A 24549-nucleotide genomic window follows, 5' to 3' on the forward strand; every position below is an offset into this window, starting at 1 on the left:
GGGGCTTGTGCAGAGGAGATGCTTGGAGACCGGCTGCCCCTCCCCCATGTACTCTGCCGGGAGAGAGCCAGGGCTGAGGGTGGTGGGCCCACGGGCGGAGGAAGGAGGCGTAACCCTGTCTTCCCTGCCTCGGGTATGCACGGTGGACACAGACTGCAAGGTCCAGCCTCACCCCTGTGAGCGCAAGATGCTAGAGATGGTGAGGCAGCTTGCCGGCCAGGCCCCGTGCCGGAAGGGATCTCGGGGGACCAAGGCCGTGCTGGCTGCTCTCTGTCCCTTTTCCAGGTTTGTCCACAGGGTGTGGGGTCAGAGCCTGCGGGCAGGGCCTGGGCGGGGATGGCCAAGTGCTCATGGGCTGCAGGGAGAACGGCTCTCCGGGGCCTTGGCTGTGGAGTGTGTGACAGGGATCGGAGGAGACCTGGGAGGGAGGCAGGGACAGAGCTCCGGGGACCCAGGCAGGGGCACAGCTACTCAGTGTCAGAGTCTTTTAGACACACCGCCCAGGAGCCCCGGGCCTGGGTCACAGCCATTCTGAAGGCTGGTAACTCAGCCAAAAGCTGGTCTGACAGGGTGGTGGTCTGGACTTGGGATAGTGGTCTGCTAATCTGGTCCCTCCGATCACCAGTTTCCACGTGTATGGGGGCTGAGCAAGGCCAGAGGCTTACGGTGCTTCGATGGATTCCGGATGTGGAGGCCATGAAGAATGCTGGATTCTTCAGGGCCGGAGCTCAGGCATTCAAGAGCACCCGCCGCCCGGCTCTCAGCCACTGCCCCGCAGACCCCCAGGTCGACCCCCTTTATCCGGACCACCTTCAGTATGGCACCTGGTCAGGAGCTCATGATCTCGCCCTCTAGTGCTTTCTGGAGGGCCAGGGTAGCGTTTGAACCAGCTGTACCTTGGCCCCTTGGCCTGGCCTCAGCGATGAGATCAGAGTGCGCACAGCAGTGAGATGGAGCGGCTGAGAAGCCGTGAGGGCCGTGTTGGGTCGATGCAGAGTCCGAACGCCATCTCGGCAGGGAAGGGCGGTGCCCCCCATGTGGATCAGAGGAAGTGGGGCCTCGTGCCATGTCAGAGGCCACTAGAGGCTCTCTTCCGAACCTGCACTTTCGAGTGAAAGGAGGTAGTTCTTCATTCCCTGGTGAACATGTTTAAGGACTCACTGTGAGCCAGGCAGGGTCCAGCGAGGAGGCAGGCACAGTCGCGGCCCCAAGAAGCTCGTGGTCCAGAGAGAGCCTCCCAAGTGCTGGGATGGGGCCTGTCCTCGCCACACGTCATGGAGGAGGGGTTGCTTGAGCAGTCTCGAAAGATGTGGGAACCGGGTAGCAGTGGGCAGAGGTGTCCAGAGCCGGGAGCCCTGGGAGAGGCTGGTGGGTAGAGTACACTTCATGGCTATGTGCTCAGACTCTGGGGGCATCACCACTAGTGAGCCGGGAACCTCCTGCTGTCTGTTTCCACATTCAGCAAAGGGGTGATAACAGGACCTGCCCCCAGAGGATTGCCAGGGGCACGCAGCGAGGTAATTCGTAGAATGCACTGACATTGCAGGCTCCTAGAATAATGCATATAGTAGGCTTTTCATCAATCCCCTCATTCAAGAAATACTCACCGAGGCTCTCCTAAGTTCCCAGCACTGCCCCAGGTCCTGGGGAGTCAGCATGGGCGTCTCGGAAACAAATCTGCTCTCACGAGAAAGAGGCAGCAGTGAACAAAGTGAATGCCTAAATGAACAATTAGGTGGTGGTAAGTGCAATAGGGGGAAGGATGCGGGGTGGGACAGGGTGAGGTAAGTAGAGGGTAGGGGTGCAGCTTTAATTAGAGTGGGCAGGGACCAGACCTGAGGGAAGTGGGGGACTAGCTGAGCACAGGCCCAGGCGAAGCCCTATGGATAGTGTCTGCTCAACAACGCTGGCTCCTGTAGGCCTGGGTAGGGAGAGCAGGGCCCGTGGAGCTTTCTGGGCTAGGACCTGTGGTTTTATGAGGAGTAGACATGGAGGGGAGAAGAGTTAGTGAGCTGGCAGCTTGGCACAGTTTTGATTTCAGCAACCCCTTGAGTTTGTAGTTGACTTGGCTTTTATCCCAAGTGGATGTTTTGCCTCAGGAAAGCCCCCGCCCTAGAGGTGAGCCCAGTTAGCCTGCCCGCCAGGTGAGCAGCCCTGGGTGGGATCTCCCCGGGAGAAGTACTCTTTGGCAAGTTTTAGAGAACTTTGTCGCGAAGGCCCCAGGAGAATCTCCTTAGATGAGGCCATCCGTGGAGCTGCTGCCAGCCAAGAGGAGGGCTTTCTGCCCGAGGGACGAGGACCCACTCCTCTGTGGTCGGCCCATTGCCCCGCAGACTCAGGAGAGCCAGGGGGCGAGGCCCAGAGGGCAGGATGCATGGGCTTTGGAGTGGGAGATGGAGTTCGGATCCCAGCTCTGCTGTGTTCTGGTAACCGTGTGACTTTGGGCAACTTAATTCAGCCCTGAACCCGTTTCTCCATCTGGAAGAGGAGACTGCTGTCTCTTCAAGTAGCTGAGGACTTGAAGTAATGATGGGGGATGGCTGGGGCATGGAAGCCAGCACAGGAATGGTGGCCCTTGTGTTGTCACAGGTTGTCACTCAAACCGACCTCAGAGGTCATTGAGACCAGCCAGTGGTTTGCAAATCCTCCTGAGCTACGGAGCCTCATATGGACACTTGTTATGCAGACCAGAAAAAGCACATTTGGGGTGGGGGCATGGGGCTGGGGCACTGGGGGAGCCCTGGACAGTCCCCTTCCCTCTCCACTGAGGCTCTGAGGAACACAGTTGAAAACTACAGAGTTGCTCTATAGAAGAAGGAACAGAAGACCAGAGAAGGAAAGTAACTTGCCTGGGGTCACATAACCAGAATCCAGTCGCCTAATCCCAGTATTTCCCACCCCCCACTCATTGTGCTGGCCCCAGAAAGTAACTCGTAATAGAAAGCTGTTGCCGTAGTTCAGAGTATTGAACGCAGATATCTCTAATTTCTGACATGATAGCCAGCTTCCATTATCTTTTTTAATTGAGTAGTTTGAAACATTTCCTACTCTATGTGCAGACAAAAGCTGGGTAGAATCAGGAGAAAAAAAAAGAACCAAGTCTTTCTTGACTTGCTTCTGCATTGGCATCTTGTGTCAGCTTTTAGTGTTTTAAACACCCTCTCCTGTTAAAGCTTTGATCTCTACCATTTGTTTCCTTGGGTTGTAGCTGGAAGAGAGCGTTCTTAACCCACCCTGCCACCTGCTACAGGATCACCCGCCCAGGTACAGTCTGCCTCTTGGATTCTCCTTTTCTTTCTGGCCCTGGGACTAGGCTGGCTCCCAAAGTGGCATTTATACTCCTGGGGTAGCAAGTGGGGTTGGACTGAGCTCCAGGGCACAGGGACAGGCATTTTCAGAGGCAGAGGAACACGCTCATGCCATACCCATGCCTCCCTTGGTCAGTGGTATATTTTCACTGAGAAAGGGAGTGAAGGCTTTGGAATTACTTCCTTAACCAGGGCCCCTTGCGTTGACAAGAGGCAGAGCAGGGCGTGCACTGAGCCCCAGCTGTGCAGACAGAAAGCCTCACATCTTGCACCAGACTCAGGGCAAGATACCTGAGCCTCACGTTCCTCCTCTGTAAAATGGGGGTAATGTTTGCCCCATGTCTGGACTCCCCATTTCCCTGCTCTGGATCATAGTGGGTACCATACAAGGGATCCTAGGGAAGACTCAGTAGGTGATGTCCACCAAAGTGCTTCATCGGCTGCACAGTCGCAAGCAAACAGGAGGACTTTTCAATGCCATTAAGATCATGCAGCCTGGCTTCCCACCGGGCCCTCGCTGCTCCTCACCCCGGGGTCTAGTGCGTCTCACTGGCCCAGGAGCACACAGATCACACTGCAGTGTCTTGGCATCAGTGCTTGTGTAGATACGCTACTCCTGATGAGGTCGGGAGTCCGTCCCTCGGAAGCAGAGCCAGAGGCTTTGTGTGCGGGCAGGATGGTGCTTCCTGCCTGGCGTTAGGTGATCCTCTGGGCATCTTAAAGTTCCAACTTGGCTGGTCTCTGACACATGGGAGGAACTGAAAGTGGGGTTGTTTCTGCTCAGAAATTAAAGCTCAAGGACTTACGGTTTTGGAACCAGTGACCTGTGTTTGAGTCCCAGCTCTGCCACTTTCCAAGTAGCTGACCTTCAGCACGTGACTTCTGTTCGTCAAGTTTCAGCTTCCTCGTCTGTGACGTGGTGGTTCACGGTAGCTGCTTCATCCAGTTGTATCAGTGAAGTGAGATCATACATGTGTAGCGCTTAGCACAAAACCTGGCCCCATAATAGCTGCTCAGTTAAAGGCCACTGTTGGTGCTGTTAATGAGCCCTCAGTTGTTTGCATGAAACTCCAACTGACAGAACTGCTGGCCTAGGAGCCCAGAGTTACCCTCGATAATTCCTGCCTTCCAGAAGTGTATACTTTAATTACAATCATGTGACCACCAAGTAGTAGATTAACATTTTTAAGGTATTGGGGGTTTGGACTCCTACATATAAATTTGGAGGCCGGGGTGTGTGGGGGGGAAATTCAGTCCATAACACGTGTTCCCAGTATCAGAGCCAGGAGCCAGATCCCACTGGCAGAACCCCAAGTGAGCCTGTAATTTGCACGGGGCCTTACTGAGCCCACCATTCAGTGTCTGGTACCACCTACACCCTAACCCCGCCTTACGTACCTCATTTACTTTCCTTTTCCTCTTTGCTACAGGTGTTGAGACTAATTTCCTAGTGCATCTGGGGAAAGGAAGGGGCTGGGCCCTGGTGGGGCAGGGTAGCCAAACCCCTTCACATCTCTGGGCTGATGTGCCAGACTGTTAACAGGCATCTCTCTGATAGGCCCCTGTGACTTGCAGCCCTGCCAGAATGGAGGCACGTGTGTTCCAGAAGAACTGGACAGGTACCACTGCCTCTGCCCGCCAGCCTTTGGAGGGGAGGCTGACTGCGGTACGTGTGCACAGGACTTCCCAGACTCTGTTGGGGAGCAGTGGAGCCGGGGTTCCTGCTTCTCACCTGCCACCCTTTTAGCTACTAGGTAGGAACTGGCCCTGGAGTTAGGGCCACCTGCTTTTCAAGTACACCACTGATCTGATGTCTCAAGTGATACACTGAGGGTTCCATGAAGAAGTAACTCAGGTGGTGGAGCTCTGGGCAGGACACGGCTCCTGGCTTCTTAGCTTTAGAGTGGCTGCTGCTTGATCTGTGAGCATCGCAGAGCCCAGCCGCGGGCTGGAGCTGGCCGAACTGGGTCCTGATTCTGGGCTGAGTCTCTTCTCCCCTCTTCCAAGAAGAGGAGTGAGAAGCTTCAACCCCTTTTGGTTTTAAAACTGAAATGAAGATTATAACTGGCTTTACCCCCTACGGTTATGGGACTTTGAAATAAGATTCTTAGCACAATGCTTGACACGTAGGACGGGACTTGTTAAATAGTCACTTTTTAAAAACTGTAGTGCTGGGTCAATTGGAGACTTATATGGGAAAAAAATATATATGTTGACTCCCTACCTCACAAGCTACACAAAAAATCAAGTCCAGATGGATCATAGATTTAAATGTAAAAGGCAAAGTTGTGAAGCTTCTGGAAGAAAACATAGGAGCATATCTTCATGATCTTGGGGTAGACAAAGATTTCTCAAACAGGACACAAGAAGCACTAACCATAATGGGAAAAAGTTATAGAAAAAAGTTTTTCTTTTGAAAGAGTGGTGAGATGGAGACACTTGATGGGAGCCAGGGAGCTCTGTGTCCGGCCGTGGCTAACCCTGTGACCTGCACTGGTCACTAGGCCCTGAAGCCTCTGTGTCAGTGTCTCATCTCCCTCCTGGGAGGGAGGCGGCTCCGGCCCCACGTGGCGCCTGGGGGTCCCGGGTGGGACAGTGGTCTGCGTGCTCCACAGCACAACAGCCGCTGTGATCCTGGCAGCCCCGAAGCTGAGCCTGGAGTGCAGAGCCGACGTCGTCTTCCCGCTGGCCGGCTCGGCGGCAGCCACCCCGGAGGGCTTCCTGCAGGCCAAGGCCTCCGTGAAGCGGTTCGTGCCGGGGGCGCTGAGCGAGGGCTCCTGGGCATGCATGGGCGTGGCCGTGCCCGTGGGCGAGTACCGGGACGTGAGGACCTGGGCAGGAGCCTCGACGACCTGCCCTTCGCTGGCGGCGCCATCCTGACAGGCCAGGCCCCGCAGCAGGCGGCGGAGCGCGGCTTCGGGAGCACTGCCGGAACGGGCCTGGACCGGCCCCGCAGGGCCGTGGTCCTGATGACTGAGGCGCGCTCTCAGGACCAGGTGCCCGGCCCGGTGCCTTTCGCCAGGGCCTTCGGGCTGCTCCTGCTGGGCGTGGGCAGCGAGGCCGTGCGGGCAGACCTGGAGGAGGTCACTGGTAGCCCGGCGCGCGTCATGATCTACGCCAGCCCGGAGGACCTGTGCCGCCAAATCCCGAAGCTGCGGGGAAAGCTGTGCAGCCAGCAGCGCCCAGGTAAGGACCAGTCCTGCACCGGCGCCAGCTGCGGGCCGGCCTCGCCCGACCCGGGGGCCAGCTGGCCAGTGGCAGGCCCTTCCTCCCTTTGGTAGCGACTTAACCAGGGCCTGTATTGGGGGCCGCAAGCACGGCCCGACTCTTCTGTATGCTAGCCTTGTGATGAGTAACTTCTCAGTTTACTGGTCAGTAAAATTGGACTATAGTAGTACCTAGTACCTCCAGAGGGGCTTTTGTGAGGATTAAGTAAGGCAAGCACCATACACACTAGTACACAGTAAGCTCAGAGTGTACGCTCAGAATTGTAGGTATTGCTGTTTATTATTGTTATTTATTGTTGTTAATAAGGAGTTCTGAATCTTCAGTCTTTAGCTGAAATGTCGCTCCTCAGAGGAGCCCTGACCCCATCCTTACCCACCCATGCCGCCCCCGCTGGTCCCTCTCATAGCACCCTGCTCCTTTCCTCCATGGCTGCTCACATAGTTTGTAATTCTTTGTTGGTTTCACGTTTGTCAGCCGATCAAGGACAGGCATTGGCAGTTTTGTCCACATGGTATAATTAGTGCCTTGTATACAGCGCACGGCACGTGGAGGGCACTCGGTAATGGCACAGATGAGGCCCCGGAGCTCAATGGCTTACGCACAGTGGACGTTTATTCCTCTCATGTAACAGTTCAGAGGTGAGCGGCCGGGGCCAGCAGGGTGGCTCGGCTCTCTTGTGGTTCCACCTCTAACTCCAGGGTCACTGTTTCTCAGACAGCAGGAAGAGGGCAGAGGGGAAGTGGAAAGCAAGCAGCTTCCTTTTGAGGACATAACTTGGAAATTGCACAATTACTTGCAATCACAACCCATTATATAGAACTTGTCATGTGGCCACACCCGGCTGCCAGGGAGGCTAGGAATGTGGTCTAGCTGAGCATTCACGTGTCCTGCTACCATTCTAGGAGAGGGTGGAGGACGGATACTGCAGTGCACAGACAGCAGACCGGCTGACCTGGGCTCCGCTCACCCCAGAGCAGTCCTCACTTTGCTGCCCACTGAGGTCCACTCTGCTTGTTCTGCAGGCTGCCAGGCCCAGTTGCTGGACCTGGTCTTCACGTTGGATGCCTCGGCCTCTGTGGGGCCCGAGGACTTCACCCAGATGCAGAGCTTCGTGAGAAGCTGTGCCCTCCGGTTTGACGTGAACCCTGACGTGACACAGATTGGCCTGGTGGTGTATGGCGGCCAGGTCCAGACAGCCTTTGGGCTGGACCCCCACCTCACCAGCGCTGTGGGCCAGGAGCCAGGCCCCCTACCTGGGTGGGGTGGGCTCGGCAGGCACAGCCTTGCCACACATCTATGACAAGGTGATGATGGTCCAGAGGGGCGCCCGGCCTGGTGTCCCCAAGGCTGCGGTGGTGGTCACGGGTGGGAGGGGGCAGAGGATGTGGCCGTCCCTGCCCAGAAGCTGAGGGACAACAGCGTCTCTGTCTTGGTGATGAGCGTGGGGACCATCCTGAGGGGGGCACTGCAGAGGCTCCCACGTCCCTGGGACTCCCTGATCCACATGGCAGCCTACGCAGACCTGAGGCACCACCAGGACACGCTCATCGAGTGGATATGCAGAGGTGAGTGGGGGGCGATCCACACCCTCGGGGCCGCCTCCAAGGGAGGACCTCAGCCCGAGCCTTCATGTACATCATTACAGGGACAGCAACTCCTCCCAACTGCCGGGTGCTTTCCACATGCCGGGCTTTATGCTAAGTGCCACACTCAAATGAATGTCACTCACCTGACATTTAAGGTGCAGCTAATTTAACACAGGCACCTCTTCCCAAACTTGGGAATGTATGCACCCCACTTAAAAAGAAGACGTCATTAGGATACCCATAGGACCCCGGGTTGGCACTGACCTCGGTAGGAGCAGACACAGCCAGGACAGCCTGACTCCAAGCCTTCCTTTTGCCAGTGACATCCTTTCCACTTTTTAAAAAGCATGTGGCCGTGATAATAACAATAAGCACTGCTGCGTGCACGGCCCGCCCTAAAGAGGGAGTCTCTGTACACGTGTAGGAAAGCTGGGTGGAAGTCAGGTCTTCGACCGGCCATGCAGTATGGGGCCCAAGTAACCTGTAGCTCAAAGGCCCACGGGGCCGCTAAGATGTGTAAGACTGCTCTGGTGGCCTCGCCTCTGCACTGGGCTCCCTTAGAGCGGGGTCTTCGGGGCCAGCCCAGGCTGGGTCTGCTGGTACGTGCTCCCTGGCAGAAGCCAAGCGGCCAGTTAACCTCTGCACACCCAGCCCGTGCATGAGCGAGGGCACCTGCGTCCTGCACAACGGGAGCTACTGCTGCGGATGCCGCGATGGCCGGGAGGGCCCGCACCGCGAGAGCCGTGAGTGGGGTGCCTACGTGCACTTGGGAGCTGGGGTGCTGTTCTGAGTCCTGAGCCCCAGGGCCACAGCCAAAGGAGGCTCTAGGGCATCAGTGGAAGGAATCAGTCATTTGTTCGTTCATGCAGGAAACATTCAGTGGGTGCCTCCTACATCCCAGGTGCTATTCTAGGTGCAGGGAACAGAGCAGGAAGCAGGACAGAGAGAATCTCTGCCCTCGTGGAGCTTCCATTCTAGTGAGGGAGACAGCAAGTAAGTACAGCACGAAGTGTATTAGATGGTGCTGAGCACACACTCTGATGAAAATTGATGACTGGGAGGGAGGAGCAAGTGGACCCAGACTAACTGAAAGGCAGGCAGAGGATGTGGTACCGGGTACAGGTGGGTGGGTAGATGTGGCGGAGGAAGTTGGTGGGAGTTCCGAGCGTTTCTTTTTTTTTTTAAATGTTGAGCCTTTTTAAAATTTATTTTTATTTTTGGCTGTGTTGGGCCTTCGTTTCTGTGCGAGGGCTTTCTCTAGTTGTGGCAAGCGGGGGCCACTCTTCATTGCGGTGCGCGGGCCTCTTACTGTCGCGGCCTCTCTTGTTGCGGAGCACAGGCTCCAGACGCGCAGGCTCAGTAGTTGTGGCTCACGGGCCTAGCTGCTCCGCGGCATGTGGGATCCTCCCAGACCAGGGCTCGAACCCGTGTCCCCTGCATTAGCAGGCAGATTCTCAACCACTGCGCCACCAGGGAAGCCCCCGAGCGTTTCTGTTTGCTCAGCTGAGAGAGAGGATGGGGAGACATGGAGGTTGAGGAGGGAAGAGATCTAGTAACTGTCTAGGAGAGAAGGGGCCCAGCGTGAGGATGGAGAGATTGATTGTTGGGTAGCACTCTGGCCCACCTGTGGCCGCCATTCATGAATTTAAAGTTAGAACAGCAGCGGCAGCCAGAGGATGACTCCCACTGGAGCCCTGGGTTTTCAGGCACTGGTAGAGGTGGGCTTCCTGATACCAGGCATGATGTGAGGGGCACCTCTTCCTTGGCTTACGGAGTAAGAGCAAGGCATGATGGGGCCCGTGAGGCAGCTAGTTGGTTGAGAAGAGGACTCAGACACTCCTCGTGTCCTCAAAGTTCACTTCTCTCCCAGGGACCTTGAGAGGAGATGCCCCCAAGGCACGTGGCCCCAGCCGAAAGCCTGCAGGAGGGCAGCAGCTGCCCCCCTCCCAGCTGCTACCAAGAAGGCCTGGGTCCCCTGGGCGCTGAAAGGGGGCCTGCCCTCAGCGGAGCATCCTGTCCCATGCGGTCCTTTGCGTGTCTGCCTTCAGCCCTGTCCAGAACCCTCCTGCCCACTCTCCTGACCCAGGGAGAAGGCCCAGCTGCAGACGGTGCTGCCTAGGGACACAGTAGCAGTTGGTATCGCCCCTAACGACGATGTTGAAAATTCTTCAGGTGTAAGTACTTACTTTGCTGACCTACTTGAGCGCTGCTGAGCTGGTGTCATCTGCCACCTTTCCCCTGAGGAGGAACAGAGGAAACTGGAGACTTTTGATGGCCTGTTTAAAGCTCACTTTTCCCACAACAGATGCTAAGTAGAACGTTGTTGGGACAGTCATGCCCAACAGAAGGCAGTGATGAGAGTGTCACTCGGACCCCCGACGTGATGGCACTTCAAGATAGACAAAGGGTGGACCTTGAAACACATCTTTCTCCTAAGATGTCCCAGAGGGATTCATTCTTAGTTTGAAAAGGGGCCTGAGTGGCAGTTGTGACTTGTTTTGATGACTGGATCCGCGTGTGGGAGTTGGAAAGGCCCCAGACTGGAAGGTGAGTGATTAACCAGCTGTTTGGCCTTGGGGGAGGGGCTGAGTGTGCAAACGGCCCTCGTCTCGAGGGGCCACGTGAGCTGGGCCTGGGCACTGGGCAGCATTCCCTTCGAGGGGCTTCACAGCCTTCACTTAGGAGGGTTAATTGCAGGGTGTTTCTTGAGTGCTCCTCTTACTCTGCCCTTTGGGGGCAAAAAGGAGTAGAATTCTTAAACTCAATATAGAACAAAGAAACTTGGAGAAGTTTTGTTTTTTTAGGCATAGATCTTATTCTGCTTGGTTTTAGGTTTTTTTTTTTTTAGACCTGGTTTTGAAAGGAATATTTCAAGAAGTATAATGTTGGTTATTTATTTAACAGGAGTTTTTGTACCTAAATGGCAAAGAGGCTTAGTTGGAATATTTTTTTGGTGAACCAGATATTTCCTTACCCCACAGTATTTAGGAATCAGTTCTCCCCCTGGGTGGTCGTGTTGGGAGTTGGGTTTTTGGTAGAAGCCTTTGTAGATCTCTGATTTGAATCCAGATACTTTATCACAGTTTTTATCTTTAAAGTAAATACCTTAATGTGATGTTTTATAGGCAAACATTCAAGGCTACCTTGGTTTAAGTATTGCTTAGCTTTAAGAACTTTAGGATTTCTGGTGCAAGAAAAGTACTTGAAAGGTCATCACCATGGTTCTGTTAGACGTTACAAAGTCCTGTGTGCTGAGCACTGTGCATGACAGTCATTTGCGTTCAAGGGATATTTTCATTCCTATTATTGCTTTTGCCTTGGCAGAAGGTGACATCAGAGCAGGGTCACATGCCCACCTGGCAGGTGCTGATAGGTGATGTCTGAATTTACATGAACCCCGTTATATTAACAGCAGTTTAATCGTTTCATAGTGTAGGCTTTTTGTCTGGTTCAGGGCTGACATTTTGATGTCCCATTTGAATTGGACTTAAAAAACCCCCCACAAAACTGTGGTCCCTGGGCTTACATATCAAAGGCTTTACTGTTTCTATTTTTAGGTCCCAGCCCTTGAAACTTTACCTTTTCTAGTGAAGGTGTGAAGAGTTCAACCCTTTTGGGGTCCCAGTAGCGGCAGAGGGAATTCCTAACAAGATAGCCTTAAGTGATCTTCTCCCAGCCAACCCTTTTTCTTTCTTTTAAAATAAATTGGCTTTTAATTACACCTGTAATATATAAATATGTTCTCCTTGGAAAAACTTAAACACTGCAGATAGATCATAAATCTTTTATTTTCTCCAAATGATCCTTATTCCAGCCAACTTGCTAAATGCTCTAGTTCTAATAGTTGATTATTTGATTCTCTTGTTTTTAGAAAGACAGCATTTACAAGTAATAACAGGTTTGTCTCTTCCTTTTGAAATCTTATACTGCTTTTTCTTGTCATCTTGCATTGTCTAGAACCTTCAGAATAATGTTTTAAGAAGTAGTGGTAACAGCATGCATCTGGTTCTTGACTTGAAGGGACTTTTTCATCATTATGTTCTGTGGATTACTTGATAAGGAACGTTTACTTCTATTCCTAGCTTACAAAGAGTGTTTATTAGGAGTGTTGAGATTTGTGGTTTGCTTTTCTGCTTCCTTTCAGAAGATGTTCTTTCACATTTAATCGGTTAATATGATAAATTACCCATTAGTATATTTTCAGTTGTTGAATCACCTTTGATTTCTTGGATGAGTACTGTCTGGTCGCAATACCTGATTCTTTAAGCACTGTTGAATTTCATTTGCCAATACTTTAAAGCTTTTGTTCATCTGTGTTCAAAAATGAGATTTTATTTTGCAATATGTGTTAGCATAGCTCTGATACAAAATTCTAACTTTCTAAAATGAAAAATATATAGTCCTCAGACTTTCAAGCTGCTATATTCATAGTGTTTTCTTGTAATTTAAAAAGTCTTGTCAGTATCTGTACTTAAGGCCTCCTTTTCAGTTCTGCCATTTAATACTGCCCTTGGCTGTCTTTTTATTGTATTCGCCTTTTCAATGAGCCAGAAGTTTGGTTTTGTCATTTTTTTTTAATTTATTTATTTTGGCTATGTTGGGTCTCCGTTTCTGTGCAAGGGCTTTCACCATTTGCGGCAAGCGGGGACCACTCTTCATCGCGGTGTGCGGGCCTCTCACTATCGTGGCCTCTCTTGTTGCGAAGCACAGGCTCCAGACGCGCAGGCTCAGTAATTGTGGCTCATGGGCCCCGTTGCTCCGTGGCATGTGGGATCCTCCCAGACCAGGGCTCGAACCCGTGTCCCCTGCATTGGCAGGCAGATTCTCAACCACTGCGCCACCAGGGAAGCCCTGGTTTTGTCATTTTTAAAACCAGCATGTTTATGCTATAAACTTTCTTAATTATTACTACTAAGGCAACTTTCCAAGTACTGGTACCTTTTTTTCCCCCAAGAATTATTTAGGAGTGTGTTTAATTTCTAGGAGTACTGATTTTCAGTCACTTATGTATGATCAGCCTCTAAAGAGGTTTCCCTTGTGTTAATTTTACTATTAAAATCTTCTTTCAGCCTTACCTATGCTACTTGATTTAAGGAGGCTTAAAGTCTCCTGCTAAGATCCCACCTTGTAGTTCTACCAGTTTTTACTGCACATAGTTTGAAGTTCAGCGCATAAATAACCATGATGTTTCCCCCCTTGAAGCAGAAGTCTACCAGGCCTTGCCCCATGTCGTTCCATGAAATACAAGAAAATCCAAAATACAATTAACATTTTATTAAAAAAAAACAACAACTAACTCACCACTTGGGACACCAAGTGTTTATGACAAAGGAAATAAATGCCCTGGGATTAGAAAGACAGTAAGACTCAAAAGACCTTTAGTTCTCAGGAACCAGTGTTAAAGAACTCTGATTCAGAACCCCCAGAAATGAGGCTGAGAGATGACAGGTGAAATGTTCCAACCTGTGTTAACCAATGTGTTCCAACATGTGTTAACCAGTGCCATCAGAAGAGAACAGGCAACACAAAGAACGGCACTGCCAATTTTAGGAGAAGAAAGAGACCACCAGAAACAAAACTCGCCCCTTTTTTCTTGGAAAGGGCCTGGACATCGAGCACAACTTAAAAAAACAGGGACTAAGAGAACATTATACTAAGTAACTCTTCTCTTAGAAATTGCCTCACCGCAGGACTGAATCTGTAAACACAGGGTAATCTTGTTTCTATGGTAATGTAAAATGTCAGTTAAATCTCAACAGACACTTTTCACTGTTCTAAATTACAGGATTTGAAACATTTTTTTTTCTATGTAATACAGCATCACTTAAAATTTTATTTAAAAGCAATTGGTTCTGGCCTGCTTTAGCCTGAAAAAAAGTCTTTAATTTACTGGGAACAGTGCCTCAGCTTGGTCCCAAATGTTTTCCCCGTTACCATTTCTCAAAAAACCATAGATGGCTTTACACAGTTGAAGACAAGGACGGTTTAACCCCTGACACTGCTAAGAATCAGATAGGGGTTTAGACCTTCTCAATCACCAAAGCCATGTGACCAGTGGGACAGGGCCCTGCTACCTTAATTTCTCTTCCACCAAAGTCTCCACATCAGAATCTTTTCACTTAAAAAGCTTGATAAAGCAGTTGCTGAAAACTTTAAGGAAGAAACACAGAATACCCCTAAATACAGCAATGTAATGTTTACAACCAGTAGATTTAGGTCTCCAAACAAGTCTTTTTTGTTGTCGTATTACTTCCTTTGGCTCTGCAAAGGGACAGAGCCTCCTCTTAGCTGAAGTTTTCCATTTATAGAACCCCAGTCCTTCCTTTTTCTTGTAAACAGACTCACCCTTTTACAGAGTTGCTGCTTTAACGAAGACTGTAACGAAGCAGGATCGTCACCAAGGTCCATATTGACAGGAGAGTCTCTAGATGAAGTTTGTTTCCTAACTTGCTCCTTTCTTCTCCCATTCCTAGGGTACCATTCAAACACCAGCGTCCCCCCAAAAGAAGAAAGTTAGTTATCCTCCGTAGCCAACCTACATATTCCTAGAAGAAGCTAGGAATAGAGACGCCAATTAAGTAAGGTTCAACCCCTGCGTGTCCCCCACTGCTTGGAGCACGTGTTCAGAGATTTCTGAGGCCCTGGAGCAGCAGAGGGAGGTGAGTGATGTCTGCCGTGGCAGTGGCTCGTGTGTTTGCGTGGATTTAATACTTAGTCATTGGTGCAGGTGCCTCAAAATATCTCCTGCAGGTAATAAGCAGGATAAAAATAAGGAGCAGAGTTTGCCAAAAACACAGGCAGCTCTAGGCATGCTCTTGACTGTATAAATAAGTCAAGGATTCATGACACTTTTTGTCTAGCCCTCAGGCAGAAACCCAGCAATGGGCATCTGCTCCCTGTTTACCCCTTTCACTGAGCCTTTGCCACCAGCTGGCCGGATGGCTTTAGGCAAATCCGACACCTGTCTGAATCTGCTGCTTTGGTTTTCATGGCAGAAGTCTTTCAGAGTCACTGAGGTTTTTTTTAATTGGAAAACTGTCCAGCCCCAGTCTGTCTCTGAACTGCAGCTCTCCCCCGGACTCTACTGGGAATCACGTGGCGGGCCAGTGCAGGGATTCACGCGCCCTCAGGCTGACTGGTAAGGACACTGAACCAAGCGCAAGCACCTTTCTGGTTGGTCAATGCCAAAGACACAGCAAAGCCCCAGCCCCTGCCTCTTCCTGCTGAGAGCAGAGCCCTCACTCGAAGCAGGAAAGTGCCACCCACATCAGAAGGGGGCCCCCACCGTAGTGACAGTTCTGCTGTCCACCCGTGGCCCTGAAGGACGCCGGGAATGACCGCTTACCTTGGCTTTCTGGAGGACGGTGCCTTTGCCCGTGACCATGACCGACAGAGGCCTGTTCTTGAGCGCAGTTGCGGAGTTGACTGGGGTACAGTCCGGGGCAGGAGTCGAGGGGGCAGCTTTGGGCTGTGGTCACAGGAGAGAGGGAGGGCTGAGTTCAGGGCGGGGAGGGTGACCCAGTCCCCAAGCCCAGTCCAGGAGGCCCTGCAAGCAGCTCAGAGGAACGCGGCTCCCGAACTCACCCGGGGGCTCACGTTCTCCAGGTGGGTGGTGTCTACAGTCGTGCCCAGCGTCACGGGCCCGGCCTCAGCCTTCTTCAGGCTGTCCTTCACCTCCACGATGCTGAGCTCCAGGTCCACGCGCCTGCGCTCCTCCACCCTGCACTCCTCGTCAATCTCCTTCAGCTTCTCCTCCAGGCTGGCCGCCGCCCCCTTGTCTGCAGAGAGAAGCCAGTCGGCTGCAGGGAACAAACAGCCCTTCAGCCAGAAGCCCCACCAGGGGGAGGGCAGGATTCGCACACGCTCTGCTGGAACAGGACCCCAAGTGGCCCCGGACCACAGGTCTGGCTCCAACACTCAGGGCTGGGACGGGCCTCTGGGTGATGGGCGGCCTCCCAGCCCAGGTCCTGTGTCCGCACTCCACAAAGGCTGGGGAGGCCCCAGAAGAAGAGCTCTGTCTTCACAAGAGGGCCTGAACCTGAGTCCTAAGTCCCTTCTGGTAGAGAGACTCTCAGTTGTTTCGATACCTGCTATTGTGACAGCGACCCCAAAGGGACAGAGGAGCTTTATTAATGACCCTTGGAGGATGGCTGGGCCATTGCAGCCTGCCCCACACGGTTCCCTCCATCCTTCTGGCACGTGTGCTGCTTCCCTGGGCCTAGTGGAGCAGTGGTCCTCAGCCCTGGCACCTTCTCAGCCCTGTTTTATGCTTCCCTCTTCACCCTGGAGTTCTCAGGTTGGTCCTACAGCACCAAGAAATGACGACTTATGAAGAGTCAACCCCAGGAGCTCGCTGCGCTAGAGGAAAGGATGGACGTGTTCAATATAGAATCCTAAGCAAGGGCGCCTGCTAATGAGGAGGAGTGATGAAAGTGTTCTGAAATCGACTGTGGTGACGGCTGCACAGCTCTGTGGATGTACTGAAAACCACCTGTAAGTGGGTTACCGTATGGTCTGTGAATTCTCTCTCGCTAAAGATGTAATATTAAAAAAGCAAAAAAACCAGTGGGTCACTTTGTGCCCCCATGACCTTCCACCACCAATCATGTTATAAGCTCCCCAGAGAGCCCAAACCTGTTAGTGTGAGTTTGCAGTTTAAATATTAAATGAGCCCAGAGTTACTACTCTGAAAACGAAGTCAAATGCTGCTGAAAGGTCTTGGGAGAGACAAGGTGCTGGGAAACGGCTGAAGAATCATATGAAGATGACTTGGAAAATAATCTACAAGGATTCAGATTTCTTTAAAATGAACACAAACTCAAGGTGCTTGTAAAGAAATGACCAGATGAGGCATTAGAGATGTGGTTACTGTGGAAACCATGACCCGGGGCTCCCGTCAGCCAGCCCAGATGGCAGGAAAAGACCTTGGCACTGCTTTAGAAGATGGGCCAAAAAATATTCATTTGTTTGAAGTGAGAATCAAACACTTCAGGTCTAAACACAATTTTTAGAGAATTTCCTCCTTTAACCAGCTTTTCCAGCTACGTCCTGGTGCAGGACAGTGGCCCTTCAGACAGGCTGGAGGGGGAGGACTTTGCAGGGAGCATCCACCTGTGCCAAAGGCTGACGGGGCTGCAGCCCGGGTGCAGATCCGGATTCTTCCCCCGGAAAGCCCAGGCCCCTCCACGGGCCCTCTCTGCTGAGGGGGGGCCCTTACCTGTACATTTCAACAGGGTCTCCTTCAACTCGCGTTTCTCCCTCCGGAGCTGAGCCAGGTGCCCCCGGATTTCTTCCTTCTTCTTCTCAAGCCTCTCCTTCTCCTCTGTGTACCGCTTCACCTCGGCTTCTGTCCTGTTCTTGCCAAGTTTGATCTCTACAGACCCAGAGAGGGGAACCCCCGGGTCAGCCAGGCTGGCCCCTGAGGGCTGTCCCACCCCACTCTACAGGCTCAGACGGAACCCAGGGCTTTGGCAGTAGATTACAGCTGGATGCCAGGCCAGCCTAGCACGGACAGAAAAGGAAATGGGGCCCACCCTTTCTTTGCTGTGTGACGTTGGGCAAGTCCTTCACCTCTCTGAGCCTCTGTTTCCTCATCTGAAAGGGAGGGAATTGGGCTAACTTCTCCAAGCCCTTTCCAAAACCTTCAACTCTTAATCTAGCACAGGCACCTGCATTGGTTGCCTTCAACCTGTCTTTCACAGGTGGGCTGGCCCCGGCTGGGGCGACGGGCACAGTGTCAGGGCAGCTCGGTGGGAAGGAGATCTTCTGCTGTTCAGTCTGGATTTTGACTGCCGTGATTCCCACGGAAGGCTCCTCAGGTTCCTGACTCTCCTGCTGCATCTGCTTTGGGAGAAAGCAAACAGGACCCAGCTGGCCGAGACATCCCAGAAGGTGAGGCCAGCTCACCTGCTGGGGGACCCCCTGTACCTGCAACTCGGGGTTCTCTGGAGACACCGTGAGGGGCTCATCGGGGGTGGGGTTCAGGTCTGCAGGGAGGGCCTCGGCCGGAGGGTCCGGCTGGGGCAGCGTGGGCGAGGGGGCCCGGGCCTGTGCACCACCGGTGCCGTGCAGGGAGGACTTGACGGGCGTGAGGTCCAGGTATACGCGGTCGGGGTCAGGCTCACTCGGAGCATCTGTCGCAGAAGCAGCTTCCTCAGGGGCCTCCCCCTGCATAGGGAAGAGACAGGGGGCTTTCTCCACTGCCTCGGCTCCCTGGGCTCTGAAGGGGGCCCTGCCGCGGGTCTCCTGTCCCCTTCCTTGTGCCGGAGTTCGCAGGGCCTCCTTCCCAGGGAGCTTCCTGCTGAGCTGGAGTGAGAAGGCCTGGGTCTGCCGTTCAAGAGCTGGGGGACCCGGGAGACCGTACTTCACCTTCCCGACCTCACTTCCTCATCTGGAGAGAAGAGACTAGTAGTACCTCCCTATCAGGTGGTTGGGATTAAATGAGATAACCCACAGAGGCCCATGCCCAGTGAAGCAAACCTGCTGTCAGGGGGATTATTCCCCCTCCGCTGTGAGCCTCAAAGGCTAATGGTGTCTAGACAGCTACACGTTAAAAGAATGAGATAGAACATTTCCTCATACCACATACAAAAATAATCTCCAGATGGATTAAAGACCTCAGTGTGAGACCTGAAACCATAAAACTCCTAGAAGAGAACATAGGCAGAACACTCTTTGACATGAAGCATAGCAATATTTTTTTGGATCTGTCTCCTAAGGCAAAAGAAATAAAAGGAAAAGTAAACAAATGAGATCTAATTAAACTTAAAAGCTCTTGCACAGCAAAGGAAACCACTGATGAAATGAAAAGACAGCCTATGGAATGGGAGAAAATATTTGCATGTGATCTGACCGACAAGGGGTTAATATCCAAAATATATAAATAGCTCATACAACTCAATATAAAAAAAAAAATCAAAAAACGGGCAGAAGTCCTGAACAGACATTTTTCCGAAGAAGACATACATATGGCCCACAGGCACGTGAAAAGATGCTCAATATCACTAATTATTAGAGAAATGCGAATCAAAACCACCACAGGATACCCCCTCACACCTGTCAGAATGGCTGTCTTCAAAAGCCTATAAATAACATGTTGGCAAGGATGTGGAGAAAAGGGAAGACTTGTGCACTGTTGGTGGGAATGGAAACTGGTGCGGCCACTATGGAAAACAGTACAGAGGTTCCTCAAAACAGTAAAATAGAACTACCATCTGATCCAGCAATTCCACTCCTTGGTATATATCCAGAAAAAGCAAAAGCACTTATTTGGAAGGCTGTACACACCTCAGTGTTCATAGCAACACTATTTACAGCAGCCAAGATATGGAAGCAACCCTAGTGTCCAACAGATGAATGGATAAAGAAGGTGTATGTATGTATTATATATGTGTGTGTGTGTACACACACACACACACGGAATATTACTCAACCATAAAAAAGGATGGAATTCTGCCATTTGCCGCAATATGGATGAACCTAGAGAATATTACGCTTAGTGAAATAAGTCAGAGAAAGACAAATACTGTATGATGCCACTTGTATGTGGAATCTAAAAAATAATACAAACAAATGAATATAGCAAAACAAACAGATTCACAGATATGGAGAACAAACTAGTGGTTACCAGTGGGGAGAGGGTAGGCAGGAAGGGCAAGATAGGGGTATGGGATTAAGAGATACAAACTGCTATGTATAAAAGAGATACAAACTGCTATGTTGATAAGCAACAAGGATAGATTGTACAGTACAGGGAATTACAGCCATTATTTTGTATTTTTTTGTTTTTGTTTTTGTTTTGCAGTACGCAGGCCTCTCACTGTTTTGGCCTCTCCCGTTGTGGAGCACAGGCTCCGGACGCGCAGGCTCAGCCGCCATGGCTCACGGGCCCAGCCGCTCCACAGCATGTGGGATCTTCCCGGACCGGGGCACGAACCTGTGTCCCCTGCATCGGCAGGCGGACTCTCAACCACTGCGCCACCAGGGAAGCCCCTGAAATAACTTTTAATGGCATATAATCTATAAAAATACTGACTCACTGTGCTGTAAACCTGAGACTAATATAATATTGCAAATCAGCTCTACTTCAGTTTTTTAAAAAGGCTAATGGTGTTGCTGCTCCCCATTCCCACCGCCACACCCCACACCCCTGGCACTGACCAGGGTGGTTAACCAGCTGTTTTATCTTGACAAGTCCCCAAGCCAGGCAGATGGCACTGCCCCACTATACAAAATATGACCTCGTTGCGCCTCAGTTTCTGCACTGATGGCCCTGAGGGTGACCTGGAGTCCATTCCTCTTAGGGACCATCTAACGATCTCTGGCGTTGAGGCTTGGCAGGAAGAGGATGGGCAGCCCCAGGCTGCAGCCCAGCCGGCGCCCTTACCACAGCCGTCAGCTCTGACACCTCCACGTCATCATACAGCAGCTCCTGGTGATGCTGGCTGGGCAGGCCGTCAATGTAAGTGTTCGGCTCTGAGAACTTTCTCTGCATCAGTCTGGGAGACACGGCAAAAGAGGGTTCAGGACAGGGTGCTAAAAGCCACCAGTCTCAAAGGAGTCATAACAATGAGAGGGGCAGAGAAATCTGTGGGCAGTGCAGGCGGCCTGGGGACTAGCTCTGACCTCATTTTAAAGCAAATTCATTTATTTAGGGGTATCTCCTCCCTCTCTCCCCAGGGCCTTCTTACTAGAACTCCTGGTTCCAAATTTCTCTTCCCGAAAAATGAACTTCCCTCGCCCCGTACCCCTCCTCTTGGAATCCTTTTGCCATCTTCTCGCCCTGATTTCTCCTTTTCAGGATCTCCTTCCAACAGCAGCAAAACCCTTTCTCGCTTCATCTTCACAATACACTTGGCCAGCACAGGCCAGATGCCTTCCCCATTTTGGCTCAGCCGGCCTCTACCCATGCTACTTCTACCCCCCAACCCAGGACCACTTCTCCCCGAGTCCCAGTTTGCTCATCTAGGAAGCAGAAGTACTACCCCTGCCCTGCTTATTCCAGGATGTGCTGGGACCCAGCGATGGAGCCATGGGAAAGTGCTACCTCCACAGAAAGGAAAGCAGAAGGCCAGGAAAGGCGCCAACTCTGCCTTCAGGAGCTGGATAGCGTCTCATGAGAGCCAGGGATGCTGTGGCTGCCCCCGGGCCAGAGGCCTGGCTCAGCTCTTTGCTGGGCCTCCTGCAGGGCTGCTCCCTGGCCCTGGCCTGCCTGCTGCTGAGTAGAACAGGGACCACCCTGAGTTCCCAGCTGCCACCCTGCTCGACTGACCACCAGAGGCCAGCCTGGGCCTCGGTCTAGAAGCATAGCTGGGAGTGGGAGGGTGCAAAGCAGGAGGCCCCTTAATACTCACAGCAGAGAGGTTTTGGCGGCACTTACGATACAGGAAACCCTGTCGGCATCCACGTAGTCGTAAGTGAATTCTTCTGGGTCTGTCTTGGAGCCCGACTCAGAAAGCAGGAGGCCTAGCCAGTGGCCCATTTCCTCGGAAGACTTGGCCTGGGAGGAGGCCGAGAGGGACATGAGCAAGGCTGGAGTGTGCTGCCTGGTGTCCCCACCCCTGCCCTGATGCCCACCCCGGGCAAGGCCTCTGGGAGCACTGGGGTCATGCTCTTCATTCTCACTAGCATATCCCATCCCCCAGGGACCCCCAAATGATATTTCCTGCTACTACTGACACCCTGGTGCCACCTCAATGATGCTGTGGACATTTGTCCCAAGTATCACGTGATGTTTATAAACATGTATTTCTGGGAGGCTAATGGACCGGGAGAGGACTGTTAAAATGTATGTATTTTAGGTCGACACCTCTATTTTATGAATGATCACATTTCAGTTTACAACCCTAGTCCATTTATACAAGACTACCTGGATCCCTAAGAAATAACAAAATTCAAATCTATTTTTGTTTATGGTTTCAAGAGTCAGGATGTCTCATACACGTTACACCAGGTCAGCTGGCTCTGACAAATCGTGAGCTAAATTCCGGTGAAGTTGGTGCCTGATTTTCTCCAGGGGACAATGCATTCTAATCAAATATGTATTACACAGTATTTCTATTAAAATGCCAACAGGGTTTCTGGGCTTTATAATGAGAAAGAACTGGGAATTCTATAAATACTACAGGTTTACTTTCATGAGGAAGAACAGTCACCATGCTGGCATTACACCGCACCGCTCTGCCCCCTTACTGCTCTTTTCTCGCTATCAGAGGGGCAGCTAAAAGTGCAGTTTGACGTTTAGCTGGTTTCCTTTCCCCACTCATTTTCGAGTGGATTTCTCAATACAGCTTTTCACGGGCTGCTTCTAGTTCCTGCTACCACCATCCCTGCACTGGGCGATGGTAACAGCTTCCTAACGGGTCTCATTTTATCCCTTCCTGTCCCCCTCTCCTCTGTCCCCCACCCAGCAGCTGGAGGAAGAATCTTGGAATCCAAACCTGAACACGCCACCCTCCCTTGAAACCCTTCAGGGTCTCCCACTGCTCTTAGGATCAGCCCCCCCGTCCCTCCCCACCTTGTCCCACAGGCTTTCCCTACACCAGCCCCCATCCGCCCAGCACGCAAACTTTCCTACCTATTCATGGCGCCTGCCCCACTGCTGAGTGATTACTGAGTAATCAGTTGGACAACCACTGAATAATATCTCACTCTCGTACTAGCATGTAAGTTCCACGGCAGGGAGTCTGTCTTGTTCACCCTATCACTGTGCTGAATAGGTATCTGTCAAAGGGATGGATGGATGCAGGAATGAATACAAGCTTGTCCCTGGGAAGCAGTTGGGATGTGGATCTTTTAGCCACCAGAGGGCAGTATTGGAGCAAAATCTGGATGAAGACCCCTGGATACAGGACTAGATGAACAAGGGTGAACTGGGCTGTGTGCTTAAGTGCCTGTAAGGCCCTCTGGCTCAGGCCTGCCCGGCTCATTGCGAGGCATTAGGTCACCTCTTATTTTTTGTAAATGTAACATCGAACAGAGGACGGGGGGTGGGAATAATGTAATTGTGTCACAAACCTTATTATTCCCCCCACCCCGCCAGATAAGCCCTAACAGTCAGCATTTTTATGTACTGGCCCCCATCTGGTGATACACAAACGAAATCACAAACCCGCTTTGAGTCCCCAGAAAGTTTTTCCAGTAGCTCAGGGAGTTATAAATACTCCTCCTGCCCTAAGTGCAGGAAATAGCTCATTGTCCCATTCCTATAACACAACCACCCTGAGGTCAGAAAGGGAATGGAAATTTTTTTAAAATGCAAACAATCTCAGGCAAAGGAAGTAAAAATAAAGGGTGGCTAAGTTGACTCTCCCATTGTAGGACTGCGGTCCTCAGGACCTGCGGCAAACAGCCGTGACCACGACCTCTGCCCTGGCCGTGCCTCCCCACTCCCACCCAGCCAGAGGGCCAGCGGTACCTCGAGCTTGGCCAGCTCCTCGCCATCGTGGAGGATGCGGAAGGAGTAGAGGTGGTCGGGGCTCGGGTCTGGCACCACCTCACAGCCCACCAGGCTGAGGGGCTGCTGGGCCGCCTTACTGCGGTTCCGGTCCTGGTAGAAGTACAGGTGACTGTCCCTGACGGAGCACCAGCGCGACTTCCACTGGCTGTTCACCAGAACGTTCAGGTAACCTGCAGAGTGGGACGCGGCTTCAGGGCGGGTGGGTGGCTGAGGGCCGCCCTTGCCCCCGGACCCCCGGAGAGGCTCCTCCAGAGCTCAGCTCCAAGGCTTGCCATGCTTTGCCCAAGAGACTTTCTTGCCTCGTAGAGGCTGTGAATTCTCCTTTGTGTTAGCTGCTAGATCCTTTGAAGGTGGGCAGCGCCGTGCTACTGGGTTTTGAGAGAGGCCTGTCCGGAGGGAAGTGAGTCGTGCCTTGGCCTGGACCAGGCAGAGAGCGTGTGTGTGTGCGTGTGTGTGCGTGCATGCACGTTTGTGCGCGTGTGTGTCTGCGTGCACGTTTGTGCGCGTGTGTGTGCGCATGTGTGTCTGCGTGTGTGTGTCTGCGTGTGTGTGTGTGTGTGTGTGTGTGTGCAGGACCGAGGCAGGCACCCCCACCCCGGCCTCCTTGTCTCCCTTCCCCCGCCCCTGCCAGCCCAGGCCACCTGCAGGAAGCTCACCCCAGCCTGGGTGTCCTGGCCGCAGATGCGACCCCCTCACCTCCACAGCCGTAGTTCCCTCAGCTCCCCTGACACCTTGCCGTCCCCAGTCGCTGGGTCTCAGCCTGCAAAGGCCCCTCCCCCCTCGGCCAGCTCCTCCACGTCCTCCCAGAGGTGGCTGGCCCTCCTGGGTCCTGCCCTCCCTGCACGGTCGGCCTTCAGAACACTTGAGTCCTGGAACAGCGACATTCTCCACTTCCATGTCAGCCTCCCAACGGGACACAGAGCTTGTCAAGGGCAGGAACTTGCCACGTTCGTCTCCAGCGCCTGGTTCT

At 52.3% G+C, this 24549-nt stretch overlaps 2 protein-coding genes across 14 annotated transcripts in view; one reads left to right on the forward strand and one right to left on the reverse strand.

The window, feature by feature from the left end:
* VWA2 (von Willebrand factor A domain containing 2) overlaps positions 1–15486 on the forward strand; it is a 56302-nt gene extending 40816 nt beyond the window's left edge. The window contains 13 exon segments of the mRNA XM_024755943.1: positions 153–285; positions 3209–3264; positions 4867–4974; positions 5950–6132; positions 6135–6494; positions 7559–7745; positions 7747–7910; positions 7913–8101; positions 8740–8865; positions 9993–10669; positions 14596–14781; positions 15190–15260; positions 15356–15486. Of these exon segments, the coding sequence (XP_024611711.1) occupies positions 153–285; positions 3209–3264; positions 4867–4974; positions 5950–6132; positions 6135–6494; positions 7559–7745; positions 7747–7910; positions 7913–8101; positions 8740–8865; positions 9993–10108 (1622 nt within the window). The 3' untranslated portion in view covers positions 10109–10669; positions 14596–14781; positions 15190–15260; positions 15356–15486.
* Positions 13377–24549, reverse strand: part of AFAP1L2 (actin filament associated protein 1 like 2) — a 98924-nt gene continuing 87751 nt past the window's right edge. For 4 of the 13 annotated variants that reach the window (XM_024755930.1, XM_024755936.1, XM_024755941.1 and 1 more), the window contains exons 11-19: positions 23538–23749; positions 21475–21620; positions 20508–20619; positions 18050–18289; positions 17791–17965; positions 17340–17495; positions 15707–15921; positions 15468–15590; positions 13377–14611 (exon numbers count right to left, since the gene is read on the reverse strand). In XM_024755930.1, coding sequence (XP_024611698.1) covers positions 14369–14611; positions 15468–15590; positions 15707–15921; positions 17340–17495; positions 17791–17965; positions 18050–18289; positions 20508–20619; positions 21475–21620; positions 23538–23749 — 1622 coding nt within the window. In that variant the 3' untranslated portion in view covers positions 13377–14368. Of the gene's footprint in view, positions 14678–15267; positions 15591–15706; positions 15922–17339; positions 17496–17790; positions 18290–20507; positions 20620–21474; positions 21621–23537; positions 23750–24549 lie in introns of those variants that run through there. The other 9 variants (XM_024755939.1, XM_024755942.1, XM_024755940.1 and 6 more) reach the window with 8 other exon arrangements.

The sequence above is a fragment of the Neophocaena asiaeorientalis genome, unplaced genomic scaffold (genome assembly GCF_003031525.2).
Source record: "Neophocaena asiaeorientalis asiaeorientalis breed wild unplaced genomic scaffold, Neophocaena_asiaeorientalis_V1.1 scaffold85, whole genome shotgun sequence".
NCBI classification, from domain to species: Eukaryota; Metazoa; Chordata; class Mammalia; order Artiodactyla; family Phocoenidae; genus Neophocaena; species Neophocaena asiaeorientalis.